General features: G+C 45.8%; 1 protein-coding gene and 1 long non-coding RNA gene across 12 annotated transcripts in view; one reads left to right on the top strand and one right to left on the bottom strand.

Moving 5' to 3' along the window:
* The window catches only part of PHACTR1 (phosphatase and actin regulator 1), a 555008-nt gene that overhangs the window by 441536 nt on the left and 93574 nt on the right, over window positions 1–19898 (top strand). For all 11 annotated transcript variants that reach the window (XM_072813914.1, XM_072813913.1, XM_072813912.1 and 8 more), the window contains one exon: window positions 3227–3307. In XM_072813914.1, coding sequence (XP_072670015.1) covers window positions 3227–3307 — 81 coding nt within the window. The remainder of the gene's footprint in view (window positions 1–3226; window positions 3308–19898) is intronic.
* On the bottom strand, window positions 4531–15008 carry LOC140626254 (uncharacterized). Its single transcript, XR_012025447.1, has 3 exons — window positions 14795–15008; window positions 6207–6338; window positions 4531–5868 (listed from the first exon to the last, which is right to left on the bottom strand). It is a non-coding gene; the product is annotated as an uncharacterized lncRNA (long non-coding RNA).

Genomic DNA, 19898 nt, shown 5'->3' with positions numbered 1-19898 from the left:
CCTGGATCCAAGCAACCACCATCTCTTGCCTAGACTAGGTGATCCCTAGACCCAGCCTCCCTCTGATCCATTCTCCCCACGCTTAAGTAGGCCCTGATCTCTGATCATTTATTCCCATTGCCCTTAGAATAACACGGTCCATGCGGCCCTGCCTAGCCCAGCCCCATCCCTCTGGCCACATCTCGAGTCCTCCTCCATCTGGTGTTGGCAGCTGCAGCAACATCGGGTGCTTTCTCTTCACCAGCGACACCATGGCTCCTCCATCAGGAGCCACTGCCCAGCTTGCTGTGCCTGGAGTGTCCCTCAACCCCTACCTGACTACCCTTTGCCGAAATAATACACATTCATCTTCCAAGCTCTGCTCCTGGGTCTCTTCCTCAGAAAAGCCTTTTCTCGTGGCCCAGTAGGGGAGTTAGAACATGTCCCTTTCTTTTACCTTCTGATGACCATCTGAACCGCATGTTAGTCAGTCAACTCTGTAAGGGGTGGGACTGCCCCTTAGGTCGCCATCATCTCCTGCCCCTGCCAGAATACCTTTCTCCATGGGCAGGGTGTCTGCCATTGTCAAATGAGCACAGGGAGCCCACAGAGGTCCATGTGGCTGAGTGGTTGGCCTGGGAGCACCCACATTCTATGGAAACTTGCCATCTCAGACCACCAAGCCCACGGTTTTGCCCACCTTTCTGTGGATTCTTCCTTTGGTGCTGGGCATCAGGTCCTTCTACTTCTGTCTGTGGTTTTGAAAAGCCCCTGAGAAACCTCATTTTGATTAAGAGAAACCCATTCAATTGGTGGTTCGATATGGGACTGCAAGGCACCTCTTTTTGTGTGCTTTCTGGGTGGCTTTATGCCACCCACAGGATCTGTTAACAAAGTCCTTTCTTAAAAACCCCTGCTCCACCTTGCCTGTTGAGTCTTTTCCCATGGGGCCCCTAAGCAAATCTTGGCTTTAAAGGGCTACAGGATTTTTGCCCCTCAGTGTCCACGGTTCTTGGTCACACCACTTTTGAAGAATGAAGCGTAGTGAGCAGGAAAGCAAAGTTTACTGAGCGATAGTTATAAAGCTCCTGAAGAGGGAGGGGGGGCTCTGAGGGTTGCCTCAGAGTTTCTACGGTTAGGGGCTTTTATGAGCTCTTTTGCAGAACTATCTTAGGCTGGGCAGCCTGGGTGGCCCAGCAGTTTAGCACCTGCCTTTGGCCCAGGGTGTGATCCTGGACACCCGGGATCGAGTCCCACGTCGGGCTCCCTGCGTGGAGCCTGCTTCTCCCTCTGCCTGTGTCTCTGCCCCTCTCTCTGTGTCTCTCATGAATAAATAAATAAAATCTTTAAAAAAAAAAAAAAAGAACTATCCTAGGCCATTAGAGTGTGCTGGGTCGTGCCCATCAGGGCTTTGGTCACGTATCTGTCGACCTATTAGGTTAACATCTCTGTGCTGATGGTCTTTTTTTTTTTTTTTTTTTTTTTTAACTGACTTCTGTGGGCTTATCTCTTAGCTGCTCCTTGCCCGTGACTTTAACAAATGCTTTGTGATTAATTGTCTTATTTACGGACATTTTGCAGAAGTCATTTCTGCAAAGGCCGCAAAGCAGAATGCTGGTGTGGTCCTGTCTTCAGCTACAAATCAGTATGTTAGTGCTGTTTTATTTTTGCTGTCGTGACTCTATATTTTCTTGTTGGGGACCCTGGCCCTGACTGCCCACCTGTCCACCTAACTCCTAACAAAAGCAGACAGGGCTTTCTAACCTAACTGCGTGCAGGTCTGTCTCCCTTCTCTGGGTGTTCCTCTTCTGCAGAGAGGATATCTTTCTGCCCTCCTCCACAGGGTGTCCTTTGGTATGAGTCATAAAACTCCTACATCCTGGAGACCCGGGATCGAGTCCCACGTCGGGCTCCCTGCATGGAGCCTGCTTCCCCCTCTGCCTGTGTCTCTGCCTCTCTCTCTCTCTCTCTCTCTCTCTCTCTCTCTCTCTCTCTGTGTGTGTGTGTGCGTGTGTGTGTGTGTGTGTGTGTGTGTCTCATGAATAAATGAGTAAAGTCTTTTAAAAATAAGTAAATAAATCAGAGAAACTGGGGCTGGGGCATCAGTGTTTTCTCCAACTGGCAAGTGACTTGACCACAGTCACATGGCTAGTAGGTAACAGAATCATAGTCCCTATTTCTTTGCTTGCTTTCTAGTGCTTGCTTGTATTCTTTGGACTAAATTCTACCGAGCGTGGTCTGTGTGTAATTAATCTGTATTTGAATTTATCTGCATAAAATGTCTTTATTTTATAACTCGCTCCCCCCACCCCAAGGAATAACTGTGTATCCGAACCAAAGGATGTAGAGCTTCTCAAACTGACAAAAAACAACCAAAATAAGCTCTCACCTCCTCCTCTCAGTGTTCAGGCAGGAACAGAAGTGTCAGCTGCTGGCTTTCCCCACCTTACCTGGAGCCCCAGGCCTGCCCTTTGTGCTGCCACTCACTTTTCCACTTCTGGACTCTTCACTCAGATCGCCCTGTCACGCCCCCTGACCCCAGAGAAACCTTCCCTCTTCCCTCCTCCAGTGCCACCTGCATACGTGTTTGGCTCAGGCGTGCAGCTGGGGCCTGGTGGGTGCGTTTCATAACTGGGCAGCTCACACCTCCCTTGTCTGCTTGGATTTGGAGCCTAAGAGAGGAGAACAATGAGCACCTGTCCCCCGAGGGTCCCCCACTACCTGGCCCCATCCCCCATCTCTCAATCCAGAGCACTTTGTAGGAAATATTTTCATACCTTTTTTTTAATAGTTGGGAAGCAACAAAATTCTCAAAATATGAGACGTGATCCATATGAACTACATGATTTTTTTTAAAAATCCCACTTACAAGGAAATGCCACCATCAGGAAGATGGGCCAAGAGTGGAGGTAGCATTTCCACCTTGGAATCCTGGCTCCTCATGTCAATAGTTTTGCAACTCTGACAAGTTATTGAATTTCTCTATGCTACAGATTTCTCCACCTTAAAGCAGGGTGCAATAAAATGAAATAAAAGTGCCTACCTCATACGTGGTTTGAAGATTGTTTTGATGATCAAGTGAAATAATCTGATTAAAATGCCTATCAGGTTTCATTCATTTGCATGAATAAAATGTGACTTACAGAAGCTTTCCCATAAGCTATTTTTTAATACATGTTAACATAGGAGTCCTTTGAAAAGCAGCTCTGTTACTGACTCACACCTGCTTCTCTGTCTTTTGCTGTAGCCCTGGAAAGGAAAATATCAATGAGGCAAAGCAGAGAGGAGCTGATAAAACGAGGAGTCTTGAAGGAAATCTATGATAAAGGTAAGGGAGACTGGTCCCCGCCACAGGGAATCTGTGTGCATATTTCTCGGAGTTGGATTCCTTTCTCTGCGTCGCTTTATCAGGATTTGAACCTTTAGAACTCCAGACGGTTTGGGAGAGAAAAGAGAATTTTGCAGACCACTCCAGAGCACTCGGTATTATATTAGAGAAGAGAAATCAAGCTCCCTTTTTCTCAGCTTTGGAGTCACACCGCAGGATGCTGCACAGGCTGATGTGGCTGGAGGAATGATGTGGGTACCGGTGGGGAGCCTGTTGGTGTGCGAATACGCACAGCTGGGGCGAAGTTAATTGCTGAAGCTCTTTTGGGCACTAGGGGTTCCCAAGACAAATGTTAAAAATCTGCAGGCATCTAGAATTTCCTTAACAGATTGCTTGCTGGCGGTCTGTCTCCCCACAATAAAAGAAGTCGAAGTGAAGAAAATGATAAAATATAACTGTATGCAGAAGAGATTTCAGGTGATAATATTGACAGTGATGCTGCGGACGCTTTGTGAAAGTGGCCGCAAGTGGTTGCCAAGGAAGACCGCGCCTTTTGCTTATTGAAGGACGGTCTTTAAATACAAATTATGCAGCGGTTTAAGTGGTATATTAAGTATTCTTCATTTTTATTTTTTAAGAGGTCTGCTGTCCTAAATTAGGCTTTCTCTCCTACTCCCTCATTCCTCCTCTCCCCTCAGGTACCCTCCCCTCTCCCTCCTCCCTTCGCCCTCCTCCCTTCTCCCTCCTCCCCTCTCTGCCCCTCCCTCCTCCCTCCCCCCCATTCCTCTCCTTCCTGCCCTCTCCCTCCTCTTCATTTCCCCTCCTCCCCTCTCCCTCCTCCCCTCTCTGCTCCTCCCCTCTCTGCTCCTCCCTTCTCTGTTCCTCCCTCCCCCTCCATCCTCTCCTTCCTGCCCTCTCCCTCCTCTTCCTCCATTTCCCCTCCTCCCCTCTCCCTCCTCCTCTCTCCCTCCTCCTCTCTCCCTTCTCCCCTCTCCCTCCCGCTCCATTCCTCTCTGCTCCTCCTTCCCCCTCCATTCCTCTCCCTCCTGCCCTCTCTCTTCTCCTCCTCTTCCATTCTCCCTCCTCCCCTCCCTGCTCCTCCCTCCCCCCCTCCATTCCTCTCCCTACTCCTCTCTCCCTCCTCCCCTCTCCCTCCTCCTCCTCCATTCCCCCCTTCCCCTCCCTCCTCCCTCCTCTCCCCACCCTCCTCCTCTCCCCTCCCCTCTTCTCTTCTCTTTCCTGTCACCTCTTTCCCATTAGGCTCCATGAAATGACAAAGTGTCCTCTTACAGCCTTCATGCAGTCATCACCAGTAATTTTCTATTTCAAGTCTTACTATTGTTTGAAGCTGGTGTTATCTGGTGGGCCAGATTATTGAGCACATATTCTCCTGTGAAGATCCATCCTGATAGTTCAGGCAACCCCTGATCCTGGGTTTAGCATGTTTCTATGCATCTTCTGCAGGCCTGATATAAAACGGCAGCTCGCGTTTCTTACTCTGGTTCACCCTTCTGATTCCACCGTTGTCAGTGACTTGGGCCTTATGCCTCGCGTGCATTTGACCTTGTCCATTCCTGTCACAGGGCTTCCCGGTGGCACTCCTCGAGTACTGTTTCTTAGCACAGATTGCCCCCCTGAAATGCTACAAGGAGGAAGTGGCCCTGCCCTGCCCTAAGTGGCAGGGGTGCTGGAGGCAGGGTGTGAAGTTGTGCTATTTCTGACTATCTTCTAGAACTATCAGAGCCTCCTGGGGCCCGGAAATCCACTTGGTGAGCCACTTTATCCTTCTTTTTCTGGCTAAGGCCTTACCAAAATACAAAACACAATACAATTGGCCATGCTCTCCAGGGAAGAGGAATCCACAGCTTTGTCAATTTTCTCCAGTGTCTTGCTCTCTTTACAACCCCCAGGCCTCCCCTTAAATCTTCCCGCTTCCCCCTTCGGCACTCTGCAGCAGAGGTGGTCAGTGACTGCAGGTGTCATGCTGCACGATAAGCATCCACCTGCTTGAATAAACACTCCCGTCGCATTTAAAGCCTGCTCACATCTAGTGAAATGATCCCTTCTAGCTTCTTGCAACCTTTATGTCTCTTACTATAAACCTCCAAGAATACTCTAGAGAACACATTCTACTTTAGCATTAATTATTCGCCTTGCACCTAAAACTCGGTTAAGGTAAGTGTTCCCCAAGGAACTTCTGACCTAACCAAAGTAGCCATGGGTTGTTGGAGCAGAAGCCTCATTGTCTAGAGACAGAAACAGGGGGCATCGAGGCTGGGGCCTGCGGGCACTGCTGACGGCTCCCAGGGGCTTCGTTGTGTGTGCTCAGAAACTGCTCGTGGAGGAAGGGACCAGCTGAGCTGCTGCTTCACCACCCCGTCCCGACTGGCTTGTCTTTTCGCTGTACTGTCTGTGCCTCTCTGTTTGGCTGGTGGCTGCCTTTCCTTACCAGCACGCACACTCCAGGAGAACACGGACCTCAAGGCTTGCTCCCAGGTCCCGCCAGCCTCGGGTAACCCTTGAGATAGATGAGGCTCCCACACACGTTTACTGTTTGGATGCTGGGAAAAGGAGAAGCAGAGAGGGACTAAAATTAGAAATCCCTTGCACACTGTACATGCAGAAGCATGTATTTGCTATGGGTTTTTCTGATTAAAAGCATGCATTTGAGGGGAACCTGGGGGACCCAATCATCTTGGTTTCAGCTCAGGTCATGGTCTGGGGGTCCTGGGATCGAGCCCTGTGCTCAGCAAGGAGTCTACTTGAGGGTCTCTCTCGCTTGCTCGCTCGCTCTCCCTCTGCCCTCCCCCTTCTTGTGAGCTCTCACTCTCTCAAATAAATAAATCTTAAAAAAAAAAAAAGCATCCATTTGTATCGCTGTGGATATTAGTCACGTTACCTTATATGCTATCAGCTGTTAGGAACATAGGCCCTGGCATCCGATCGCTTGGGTTCAATTCCAGCTCCCCTGCAGACTAGCTGTGCAACTTTCATCAAGGTGCTTACCTTCTCTGTGCTTCAGTTTCGTCACCTGAAAGCATGGACAACGTGATGAGGTTTACCTGGGCTAACACTCGTGTGTTAGCTCATAGGGCTGCTGTAACACGGTGGCACAGTCTGAGTGGCTTAAGCAGTGGAAACGTACTTCCTCCTCACTGTTCGGGAGGCGGGAAGTCTGAGATCGTGATGTCACCTGGATGGATTTCCGTGCGGCCTCTCCGCTTGGCTGGCGGATGGCTGCCGTCGCACTGTGTCCACATGTGGCCTCCCCTCCATGCACACACGCTCCCGCTGTCCCTTCCCCTTCCAGGAAGGACATCAGCCCTATAGGATCAGGGCCCTGCCCTTAAAACCTCATTTAACCTTAATCACCTCCTTAAAGACTCTTCCTCCAAATAGAGTGACACAGTGGGGCGAGGGGCGGGGGGGGGGGGGGGGATTCAGCACACGCATCTGGGGGGGTGCGGGGGATGCAATTCAGTCCTCAACAACATGCGAGGTTACATAGCAGCCGTCATCCCATACATCCTCAAGAGGTGGTGACACACCGTTATTAGTATCATCCTCACCTTTCCAGGTGTTGAGACCCTTTTCATGCCTCACCATCGGTCCACAGGCCCCAGAGTTAGGAAGGAGCATTGCTGCCCCCTTTTATCTGAGGTGCCAGGATCCACAACCCCCCCTTAGCAGTGTTGGGGTGGTGGTGACGCGAGACACCTCACCCCCGGCCTGATTCAGTTTCCCTCGTACACCTCTGCTTTTGGTTTTCCTGTCTTCCTCCTTCCCCTTCTAGGGCATTCTCCCCTTGCTGTAGCTGGGATCCTGGTGGGTAAAACAGATGCAGCTCTGTTCCCACGACCTGAGTGAAATGGCAAGTGGCAAAAGGATTTCTTAATCATTTTCCAAGTTGTGTGTTTCCAAGAGATGTTTCAGATATTTGGAGTGATCATTGCATAGTGGTAATTCCTCATTGTGTGCCGCCTCCTGGACTAGGACAAATGACTCCAGTCACCTCCTGGGACGTGTGGTCCCAGACAGCTGCCTGGTGTCTGGAACTACTGTGCCCACCCATCCACCTGCCCGCGAGGGCCGGCCTCCCTTCCCACGGTGGCCACGCTGTGCTGTGCATGAGCTTGCTGACCTCGCACAAAGCGGTTTATCCTCAGTAGGTCAGCTTTCCTCTTCCAGCTTCTTTACATTATTGATTTTGCTTAATAATACCCCACTTGGCCATAGAAAGTATAAAGGGAAACAGTAGTGATGTGAGATTTATCAGTATTGGGGCAGGGTGAACTCAAAATCGATGAGATTTTATTATCCTGTTACTTCTCCTCAAAATTCTTTATATTTTTCTTAGCAGGTTAAAAATCCCAAGCTGAGACATAAATTTAAATGAGGGAAAATGAGAGACTGGGTGGAAGAGGGAAAAAGATCTCAGATATCTATAGGAACAAGGTCAAGAATCCTTCACTTAATGAAATGCATTGGAAATAAAGAGTACAAGCACTTGATGGCTTGTGGGTTTGTTTGCTTTTATTGATTTCCATATAGAATCACATAATTTTTGAGAGCAGACGGAACTTTATTTTTTTAAGATTTTTTAAAATTTTATTTATTCAAGAGAGACACACAGAGAGGCAGACACATGGGCAGAGGGAAAAGCAGGCTCCCTGTGCGGAGCCCAATGTTGGCCCAGGATCACGACCTGAGCCAAAGGCAGATGCTCAACCACTGAGCCACCCAGGTACCCCTAGAAGGGACTTTAGATAAAAGTTTTAAAATCCGAGAAAATAATTTATTCTCTGGACATATTGAGACCATGTGAGAATGAAGGACACTTTAAAGACTCCGTAAAAAGAAAATTTTATGGTTAGTCAAGTTGTAGTAGGTACATGAAATCATAAATTCTTTTAATCCCATTTTCCAAAATTTCCACAATAGGGATACAGCAGGTTTGGGAAGAACACAAGGTAAATGTTCAGAGAGGCCATCATCATTCTAAATTATAAAAATGTTAAAACCAACTAGTGATGAAAGATAATCTATAATTTGATAGCTTATTTTTTAACTGCTTATTTCCCGATCCTGTGGCCTGTTTGTTTGAATCAGAAGAACGTAAGGGCTCTCTTAGACTCAGGGTCATTTGTTCATCCAACAAATTGGTACTGAGTGCCCCTGTGGGCTGGGCGGTCCCCCAGGGGTTGAGCTACAGCGATAACCAAAAGATCAAAATTCTTACCTTCTCAGAGTTTCTATTCTACTAAAGGAGATAGGAAATAAATAAACGTGTGATCTGCTGTCAAGGAGTGACAAGCCTCATGAAGAAAAACAGAGCAGCAGGGCAAAAAGATAAAATCATAGGTAGAGCCATGATTTTAGATAAAGACAATCATGGAGAACTTCTGGAGGAGGTGATACTAACACAGAGAAATTAAGTGATCTGTGGCTGAAACAGGGGTGTTGGTCCTACCACTTACTTCCAAAAAAGCTTTGACTCACTATGTTCCTTTTAAATTCAAGCCTGCAGGAATGCCTGGGTGGCTCAGTCAGTTAAGCATCTACCTTTGGCTCAGGTCATGATCCCAGGGTCCTGGGATTGATCCCCACATGGGGCCTCCGACAGTGCATGGGATATAGCTGGTGTTCACTTAAACGTTTATTGACACGTGCAACTGGCGGCTGTCTGTCTCTGGGTTTATTCACTTGTGTTGCTGAACTTCCTATTTCTCTGATCCCCCTTGTTTATTCAGCTCTATGGTCTGTGAAACTTCATTGCCCGTTATTTAAATAGACAGTATCATATTATGTGTTTATTTATGTAGATGGATGCTACATATCCTACTTCCAGATAGTGACTTTTAAGTGTTAAGGAGAAAAAGATCCTGAAAACAGGGAATGGTTTGGCCATTAGTAAAATCCTGATGCTATCTCTCTGACTTAGCAGGGATCTCAAGAGGTCACCTGGCCAAGCTGGTGGTGTTTTTCCAACATAGAGATTAAGTGGTGGAAGCCCAGCGAGGTTATTGCCCTGTTGAAGGGCACACGGCCGCCAGCGAGTGTAGACTCTTAAAACCCCTGCTAAGCCCGTGTGTCCTCCATTTGGAATTTAGGGGAACACAGGAAAACTTTGTAACGTGTTGCCAGTTGGTGGTCAGAGGATCTCAGTAAGTATTGCTGTTTGTGTTTTTGCAAATAGTCTCTACAAATAGCCGTAATGCTGGGTTTGAAGAATATCAGGGGTGTTAACGGTGGCAGTTGTGTGGATTTTCCTGGAAAACCCCTGTTCTCCCCCAGGGTCACCTGCTGCATATGGGATGGGTGTGTTTAATTCACATGGATGTAGCCACCAGTTAGCAGGAGGGCAGGAGAGGGAAGGGAGACCTTGTCCCAGCAGTGGCCGGAACTCACTTCCACACCCAAAGGGGAGCCTGGTGCTCCATGCAGGGGTTGTAGCTGGGGCCGTGGCAGCTCCTGCAGGAGTCTCCACGCAGTCCCACTGAGACCCTGGGGAAGGAAAGAGCCCCCGGGGGAGGGAAGGGGAGCACGGGGCATGCAGGATAGAACTGCCTGGACGCCAGTGAGCAACTTCCTTCCCACTGTGTGCTGGGAATTAGAGATAACGTGTCACAGCAGATAATAAAGTGCCCTGAGGTGTGCTTTTGGCCTTAATTGAGTGAGAGCAACATTTTGGAAGGTGTTCTTTTTAATGATAAGCACAAACAGAAGCTCCCTGCAATGGACAATGCTTTTTGTGCAAGAGGCTGCATTTTCCCTTCTCTGGGATTCAAGAGAAGAAAAAGAAAAAAAAAAAAAAAAGCCCGATATTTAAATTAAAAGGTCATTATGTTTTAAAAATAAAGATTCTCCAGCAGATCGAAGGAGACAAATGTAGTAGTTGATTATCTGGTACCCCAGGTGCGTAGGCTTTTCAAGTCAGAGTTTGTGGGAAATGCTTTTCACAGCCTTTACCAGGCACAATTACTTTGTCATGTTTTTTAGCTGTTTCTGATGCCTCATGTAGGAATGGCATCTTCGGAAAGCTGTGGTATAGGGTAGCTGTGTCGAAATAAAAAGAGTGCTTAGCTTCTGCATCAGCGACTGTAATTACTGATGGAGCTCCTCAAAGCCCAGTACAGTGGATTGCCCTCGTGGGGTAGTTGGGAAGTGCTTTAAACAATAAAGAAAATAAATAAAAGTTGTGACCAAAATTCTCTTAAGCAATATGGTTCTTAAAAAAAAAAAAAAAAATTAGGGGCATCGGGATAGCTCAGTGGTTGAGTGTCTGGCTTCTGCTCAGGTCATGATGCCCGGGTCCTGGGATCGAGTCCCACATCAGGCTTCCCGCAGGGAGCCTGCTCCTCCCTCTGCCTTTGTCTCTGCCTCTCTCTGTGTGTCTCTCATGAATAAATAAATAAATAAAATCTTTTTTAAAAAAAATCACCACCCCAAGCCAAAAAATGACTGACACTTTTCTTATAGCCATGAACAAACATCCCCAGAAAATTTACTCATCTCTTGCGTGTATGGTGAATGCCTGTGATGTTGCAGGCACCTTCCTGGGCATCAGGAATATGAAACAGAGACAAGCCTGGCTTCCCTGGACAACAGAACCCATAGTTCCAGAAGTAGGGTTCAGGCACTCAACAGTTATGACAGGGAAAGTACAGTATGTCCGGGGATACCTGGAAGCATCACCCACCCAGGCGTGGGGACTTAGGGAAGGCATCCTGGAAGGAGTAGTGTCACAGAGGAAACTTGGAATGTGAGGAGAATTATCCTACAGAAGCTGACAGGCAGGGGGAATGTCACAAGGGGAAGGACTAGCCCATGCAGAGGCACCAAGTTGAGGCTAGAGAGGGAGAGACTGTGTGTCCAGTGTGTCTGTAAGGTGAGGGGGGTGTTGGGGCAGATCATGCAGGCAGGGACACTATACTCGTTGCTTGTCCTTTATCCTGAGAGCCCTGAGGGGTTGCGGAAGGCTGCTCTGCATGATCAGATTTGCAGCCTCATTGCTCTGCCTATGGAGAAGAATATGGAGGGAGGCCAAGACATGTGTCAGGATGGCCAGATACTGACTATTGCTGGGATTCAGTGATGTGATGGGGGGTAGCAGGAATGGGGTAACTGGGGAGAGAACAGACTGGAGAAATAGAGGAGATGGAGTCAAGAGGACTGCTGAGATTTGTGGAGAAAAGAGGATGGTGTGTGGGCTTGGCTGATACTCAGGATTCTGGCTTGAGCGACCAGATGGGCAGATAGAGGGGCCATTCACTAAGCCAGGGAACCCAAAACAAGCCAGCTTAAGGCACCAAATATTGCCATGGTTTGACCACACTGGGTTTGAGATACCCACGTGTCTATGTAGATCACTAAAGATACAGATCTGGGAACACCTGGGTGGCTCAGCGGTTGAGCATCTGTCTTCGGCTCGGGGCATGATCCCCGAGTCCCGGGATCGAGTCCCACGTCGGGCTCCCTGCATGGAGCCTGCTTCTCCCTCTGCCTATGTCTCTGCCTCTCTCTGTGTGTGTCTCTCATGAATAAATAAATAAAATAGTTTTAAAAAATAAAGATACAGATCTGAAGCTCAAGAGAGAGAACTGGGTTGGAAATGCAGGTTTGGAATAGTCGTTGTATGTCATGAAGTCACATGAGTTGATGATCATTCTCAGAGAAGGTATAGAATGAGAACATAAATAGTCCTGATGGAAGACCCCATGGAGCCCCAACATTAAATGATCTGGGAGTAAAGCAGAAATGGTCTGGGAATAAGAAAAGCCCTCAAAGGGGCACCTGGGTAGCTCAGTGGTTGAGCATCTGCCTTTGGCTCAGGTCATGATCCCAAGGGCCTGGGATTGACTCTCGCATTGGGCTCACTGCAGAGAGCCTGCTTCTCCTTCTGCCTGTGTCTCTGCCTCTCTCTGTGTGTCTCTCATGAATAAATAAATAAAATCTTAAAAAAAAATAAAATAAAAGCCTTCAAAGACTGAGAAGTGGATGGAGAAATAGGATGTAAACCAGAAGTGTGTATCAGAATGGAAGCCAAAACAAGCGGCAGTGGTTTGGGAAAAAAAGTGGTCTGAAGTGTCAAATATAGACATGTCAAATAAGATAGGAACCAAGAAGTGTCCTTTGGGTTCTTTTTATGCCACTTAATTGTAGGCTTTTAAATTACCTATGGAGCCAATGTGTAGTCAACAGGGTGTAAGTTAAAGGACTTCTGGTTTCAGGTCACAAAGACTTCCCTTAAGAAGGATGAAGCAAAAAAAAAAAAAAAAAAGATGAAGCAATAAGCAAATTTAGACCAATGATCTTTTGTGTTTTATCCTCTGTAGCACTCCAAATGCCTTGAGTAATGCTTGGCACTTCTCTGTGTTTATGTAATATTTATGGCATGAATGAGTGAGTGAGTGAATGAATGAATCTCCCATCATAAAGTCCACTGGTAGGACAGCTCCAAGGATGGTTAATTCATCGGTTCAACAACATGGCCAAGGGATGCCGTCACTGGGCTCCAGCCCATCATGGTAACAAGACGGCTGCAGCAGTTCCAGCCCCCCATGCAGACCCAGTATCCAGAGGAAAGAGAGAAGGCTATCTCTTCTTGGTATCTCTCTCTAAAAGCAAGCAAACCTTGCCCCCAAAGTTTCTCCAGAATAACTCTCATTTTTCATTGACCAGAATTTTGGGAGATAACCACTAGATATTTTGTTTCCCTAATTATCACGAATGTTTCCATAAACTGAAGTGTTACAGGCAATCTGCTCCCATGGTCAGCTGCCTTGGAGGAGTTATCCTTGGAAGACCCATCACCCTACCACCCTTTCCAACTGCCGATCCAGGCAGGGCAGGGTACCATGGGCATAGTGGGCATTGCTGGCCCCCACCTACCTGGCCCCAGCCTTCTGATGCTTGATCACTCCACAGACACTGGTCTGCGCTGATGTTTGCAAGGCCAAGGCCAGCCAAACTTTGGAAGGCTGGTAGCTAATAAAAGGAAAACTGATCATACTTAGAAAACCCTCCTTTTTTTCTTTTTTTAAAATTTTACTTAGTTGAGAGAGGATGACCAGGGGGAGAGGCAGAGGGAGAGGGAGAAATAGGCTCCCCTCAGAGTAGGGAGCCCAATGCAGGGCTCAATCCCAGGCCCTAAGATCCTGACCTGAGCTGAAAGCAGACACTTAACTGACTGAGCCAGCCAGGTACCCCTAGAAAACCTTTCTTGACCTCCCTGGAATTTGCGTCGATTTAGACAAGTAAGCAGGGCATTCAGCTTTAACCATCACATAAGTGTCTGTAAAACAACGGCACTCGGATAGAAGCTCCCCACCCAGGATTCTGGTCCCAGCTCTCTCATCTTCTGTGTCTACAAGGCACAGGGCAGCTTTTCATCTCTCCGGACTCTGATTTCAGAGTGAATGCAACCCCAGGACCCTGACCGCTCCAGCACCAAAGCCATGCTTTCCTTTATTCCCCTCTCACTGTGCCTGGTCCTTCGCCTGCTTGATGGAAGGCCATCTGTCTGCCAACCAGGTGGTCCCCTAATGTCTCAGGGATACCCACGGAATGACGTACTCTTCAACTCCATCCTGCCCTGGCTTGTCTTCTCATGGGGCTGCTGGAGGATCAAAGGACAGAGTCACTTTGGCCTTTTAAGCCACTGGGGAGATTCCATTGTGAGGTCTCAGGACTTCGCTGCTGGCTGGCCATGCCCAGCTCTGAGGCTCTTTGCTGCTGCAGTCAGGGCTCCTGCCTTCCACATGTGCCCCAGAACCTGTCTTCGTTCCCCCAGCCCTCTCTTAATTTCTTGGAAGGAAATATTATCCACTAAACTGACCACGTACTGGGATGTGGGCCAGGTTAGCAACCTCATTTCAACCTCCCAGTTCCAGAAATGCATTCCCTTTTTCATAATCATTAGGGTCGTTGTTGTGATTTTCAAGTGTGTCGTGAGCTAGTGGTGTCCAGTCAAATTTTCAGCTGTAACAGAAACGCTTTACCATCATCTGAGCTGGCCACCACGGCCGCCTTGAGCTAGCCTCACGTAGTTGTTGAACACTGCAGGTATGGTCAGTCTGACCAAGGGCGGGAGGGGGGGCTGCATTTTAAATTTCATTTAGTTTTAACCAATAACAGCTACATGGGGCTAGTGGGGGCCCTATTGGAGAGCCCAGCTAGAGAAACAGAGTTGCTTACATCTTGCCTAGATATGGCCAGCCCCTGACACCTCCTTTCCCCATTCTAGCCATTGAGGATTTTTTCCTTAAATCTTAGATTCCAGTTTTCAGCTCGGCTATATCCCAATATCCATGCAAGGCCCCTTGCACAGGAATGCGTGATTCTGGGAGAATCACATGATCACATAATAGCATAGGGGAGAAGCTGTGCCACCTCCATCAGTTTATCTTCAACCCCCGCCCCAGTTGCATTTTTGATATCAAAATGCCCAGGAATAGCAAGGCGGTAAGTCCTCTTCCAGCTACAAACCTTGGAGCCAGAGTCGTCCTTTGGAGTTCATGGTCAAAGCCTTCATACTTCATCAGGATAGTTGATGTCAGAACCAGCGGCCCTCAGTGTGAAGATGAGGGGACAGGCGGAGCTGTACCCAGTACAGATGAAAGAAATAGCTCTAGGAGGAAGGCACCACCATTTGACACAATGGGGGGTTTGCAGTCCCAGCAAGCAACTGAGAATCCACGTGAGCTGTAGTTTGTATCGAGGCGAGGCAGGAAATGCTGATAAATGCAGCAGAAAACAGCTGCAGGAAAATACAATCGAAACAGGCTCCCAAGGTCAATGCCACTCTTGTGATAAGAAGTCCTTGCACCTCGCGTATTTGATGGTTTAGGCAGAGGCCTCTTATCAATTTCAAAATAGGATATTCAACCCAGCACAACTGCAACAATAAAAAAGCAAGATGATTCTCCAAGTACAAAAACATGTACCATTCCACTCTGTGTAAGAAATCGTCCAGAGTATCACAGAATCGATTAAATTATGATATTGAAACACATCTTGAACAGATTTTCAAGGTAGTAGGTTCAGAAGGACTCTGAGTTACGAAGATGCTTGTATCAGACAGAAAGGAACCTCATGGCTCTTGCCAAAATTGTTCCTCTGTATAAGCTGGCCAGAATAATCCAAAGACTTGTAGCTGCAAATCAAGTGGAAGATTCTCTAACTTATAGATTCCTAAAATATTGGTTCCCTGATCCTGCATAATCCTGTAGTGCTGCCTCAAATCCTGGTGATACGCAGAGACTTTTAAACACAGAGAGACACACACACTCACAGTGACCTTTCCACCATGGAAAAGAAAGCCCACCAGGAGAGAGAGGCTGCAGAGTGTTTGGTTTGGTTTGGTTTGGTTTGGTTTGGTTTGGTTTGGTTTTGCAAAAAAGATGTTCAGTTCAAGTGTTTTTAAATGCTCAGGAATCAAATGCATTCATCTGCAAACAGGCGATAGGAATGTATTACTTTCTGTGTATGTTTAAAATTCTGCAAAATATTATCTGCAGCACCATTTAGTTTAATTACATCCATTCCTTGAACTCAGGCAAATTGAAGAAAGTATCTCCCACAAAAGTTAACACGTGCCAGGGAGCCACTTCCAACTTCTTGGGCTTAAAGCTTTTAATCTCTCAATAAACTCATTCAATAAATTATTTCTTAGCTAACTGTTGGTCGGCAAATCATTTGGCTGACTATGAGAGCAGCTAGTAGCTTTGACTACAATGATTTAAAAGGTTACTGGGATTCGTGGAAGCTTTGCCAAAGCTCTGCATAGTGTTGCTAGAGTGACCCCTTTGTGGGTTTCAAAACAATAACTCTGCCACCTTCATGGGTGGATTTTTTCCTACTCTAGTGGAAAAAGTCTGTGTCAAGAAAAAAAGGAAAGTCAATGAGTCTGTCCTTGGTGGCTTATTCCTATTAGGACCATCGCTACCAGAGGAATGCTTTCTTGAGAAAGCATCTTCAACTTTAACTCATCAGCCACCCAGTGGAGGTTCCCCTTTTTGGTCAAATAGCATGTGTGGGAAGCTAAAATAGGCCATGAAATAGGCTGAATAATAGCTCTTGTCTCAAAGGGGAACAGGAGTTAGCAAATGCTTGCATTAGGCTCTCCTTACATGTCTTCACAAAGATAATGGTTTGCTTTAACATATGTGGCTCTGCTTTTTGGTTTTGCTTTAATTAGAGCCATTGGGGATTTGAGTGTTTGAGTTTTCACCAGCGCGCAATTTCATGGTGTTGTTCGCTCTTCTGTATTGTAACTACTTAATGGTAACAGAATTGGGGTTTTAACTCTGACATCGATGTGCTTTACATATAAAGGATTATTCTACTGTTCTTTTGCCATCCTTGAGGAAGTAAACTTTCAAAATAAGTCATTTTAAGTGAGATCACATGCTCTCACCACTTACTAGCTCATTACCTACCAATTATGTAACTTTATGGAAGTTATTTTAACCAAGTGGGGTTCACTTTCCTTTCTACAGGGAGGGTAATTTTGGTACCAACCCCATAGAACTGTTTTATGTATATATTAAATGAACAAGTACCTGGCTTATAATCAAGTCCCCACGTATCCTTTAAGGGGTTGTTACTATTATATATAAAATGTCTGGCATGGTACTTGACACTTTCAAATACTTAAAAATATTTCTTTGACCATCCCTTTCACTGTCCCATTTTTTTCTCCTTGTCTTTCTACTGAATATATAGAGGCTTTGTATGTAGAGCGCAGGCTTCTAGCCCTGTGCTAAAATTTAACAGTTGTTTTTAATAAAAATATAAAACTACTGGCAAACAATAAACCTGAAATTCTTCAATGTAGTTCCTGGTTCTTGTGACATGCCCAAATAGAGCAAGAAGACAAGGAGAAGAAAGCCTAAATGAAAGATGGTTTGCTATTTTAGCTTCTCTGTTATTTCAGGCTTATTTGCAAGTTTTCGGGGGGACTTCTTATTTCTTCCCACTGCCTTACACATAGCACTTGGATCTGGAAGGAAGTTGGGCATTATCCAAAACAGTCCTTTTTTGTTTCCAAGGGAAAGAAACAGAAGTCCCAGAAGTTCAATAGCTTGTTGCAAGCCAATGATGGCAAAAATAAGAATATGGCCCTGCCTATGCTGAGAGTCTGGGTTCTTTCCACTGTACCTGCTGCTTCTCTCTTCCCACCCAGCCCTCCTGAGAATGAGTTAGGAGTGCTCACCAGCACCCTTCTGTTCACACATGGAGAGCATGGTTTATAGCACCATCCTGTCACCTTTCATTTCTTTTTACCTGAGATAGAAAAAGCATTATCTTCCCTTGAGACTCCAGACTCCTAAGGATCTGAGGGGTCCAATATTAGCGCTCTTGGTAAAGGCTAGTCTACAGGAAGTCATTGATGGGCCTGACAACTTTCTACTCATGTCCTCCCCCAACCCTGGACTTTACATCAGCCCCCCAAGAAGAAAGCTTGAGTCCTGGATCAATACTGGTCCAAGGTGAGGAGGGGAAAATGCGGAGTACACCCCCAGCACTCGCCATTTAGATTCTCTCCACCCAGTAGAGAAACAGGGACCTAGCAATGAGGTCACTGCAGAGAAGGGTAGAAGCCAGGCAAATCTTCCAAGGCTTCCAAGACCATATGGTGTACCCACAGATCCAGCTGCTGGTGGTCCTTTAGGTCCATGGGAAACCATGTCTTATGGACCTTGGGTGCCTAGAAGGGGAGGCCAGTATACTATCCCTAATATGCCATATCCTTCTCCAGGGCCATATCCCATGCCCCCTCCCCAAGCACCCGGGGCAGTGCCACCTGTTCCACGGGGCACTGTTCCACCAGGATCCTGGGGACCACCAGCACCATATCCTGCCCCTGCAGGATCATATCCCATGCCAGGACTCTATCTCACTCCCAATAATCCTTTTCAAGTGACTTCAGGACCTTTTGGTGCTGCACCAATGCCTGGTGGCCCCCATTCTTACCATTAAGTTGATGAATGAAGAGATGCTTTGCTTTTTGAAGTACATATATATACACATGAATGTATATATAAAAATTACTGGTTTCACTAATCTTAGAGGGCATTCATGAACAACTCTTACACCTCTCAGAGTAGGTATCTGCCTCTTGTATGTATAGTACATCTTATAGTTATAATCAGATAAAAATATCAAAGTAAATCATTCAAATATGATTTTTTACTCAGTTTTTATGGAATGTTAAAGTGATGTATATTGAATAGCTCTTTGATACAATCTGTTTACAACAAGTTTTCGATTTGTTTAAATTATGAAACCATACACTTAAAAATCTAAGACTATATGGATCATTGTTAAAATCTGCAACCTCATTGGCAAATTACCTTTCAGTATTTTTTTATAATCACTTTTTCCCCCAAATAAACACACTTTGAGAACAATCACATTGTCACAATTTAAATAATTGATGCCTCTCAACATCTTGAACTGCTCTGTCTATAGGATAAATAAACCTGGTTCTTTTGAAGTTGTACTTTGGGTATATATTTTAAAGCTATTGGTAATTATCGTCAGATGTTGAGGTCATTAGCCAGGAGTGTTCATTTATATCCTTGATCTTTTAGTAAAAACTTCTCTGAAAAAAAGAAAAAAAGAACAAGCAGCCAGACCAAAAAAAAAAAAAATGAGGACTTGGGGAAAATTAGTGCCTCATCAAGAAATCAGAGGAGTGAGGGAGGGGTTTTCCCTCCAACAAAAACTGTTATTTTTTCATTTAATGTAACAAGGCAACATGAAATTTTTATGTTGTTGTTGTTTTGTTTGTTTGCCAAATATAAGCATCTATATATAGAAAAAAGTTAATAATCATTGAACTCTATTTCTATCTTACCAAGTTTACTTTGGAAAATTTGCCATCCCGCATACATATTTCATTTTGATGTGATCCTGATCCACAGGTACATATTGTTCTACATTCCTGCTTTTGTCCTTGACATTATTTCAGACACATTTTTTAATGTCTGGGCACCACCCACGTGGTCACTTCATTTGCATTTCTTTCATTCCAGCAAGGCTCTGCATTTCACAAGAGGCACCTGGGACACTTGATTTTGACTTATTTGTACACATACTCTTCATTCTTGGAATAGTCCATCTTCTATTAGCTCTGTTTGCTTATGTTCCCCCACTACACTGCTCTTTTTCTTGTATTTGGTGTACACATTTTATTTTGCAAATTAAAAATCAAAAAGTTTTGTAAGCCAGCAACTCTCCATCTGACCTCCCTCTTATGCAATCTGAATAAATAAATATGTGTGCACACTTTTATTTGTACTATTTAATCTAGTTTTAAAGTTTTACTTTTTTTTCTGATCCACGTGAAATATATTGTCATAATAGTTCAACATATAGGTATAAAGCAATCCTTTATACTTGTAGTCAACTATTATTTAAGCAAAGATGTCTGATCCAACTAGAAATACATTTTTAAACATAGATTTTTACATAATTCATACGCATATCTTATAAAATCAGATTCAGGGGTGAGCTTAAGTTTATACTAAAATATTTTTTCAGGGATGCCTGGGTGGCTCAATGGTTGAGTGTCTGCATTTGGCTC

Source organism: Canis lupus, chromosome 37 (assembly GCF_048164855.1).
Source record: "Canis lupus baileyi chromosome 37, mCanLup2.hap1, whole genome shotgun sequence".
NCBI lineage: Eukaryota > Metazoa > Chordata > Mammalia > Carnivora > Canidae > Canis > Canis lupus.
The sequence above is the reverse complement of the archived record's forward strand: the minus strand, read 5'-3'. Positions and strand labels throughout refer to the sequence as shown.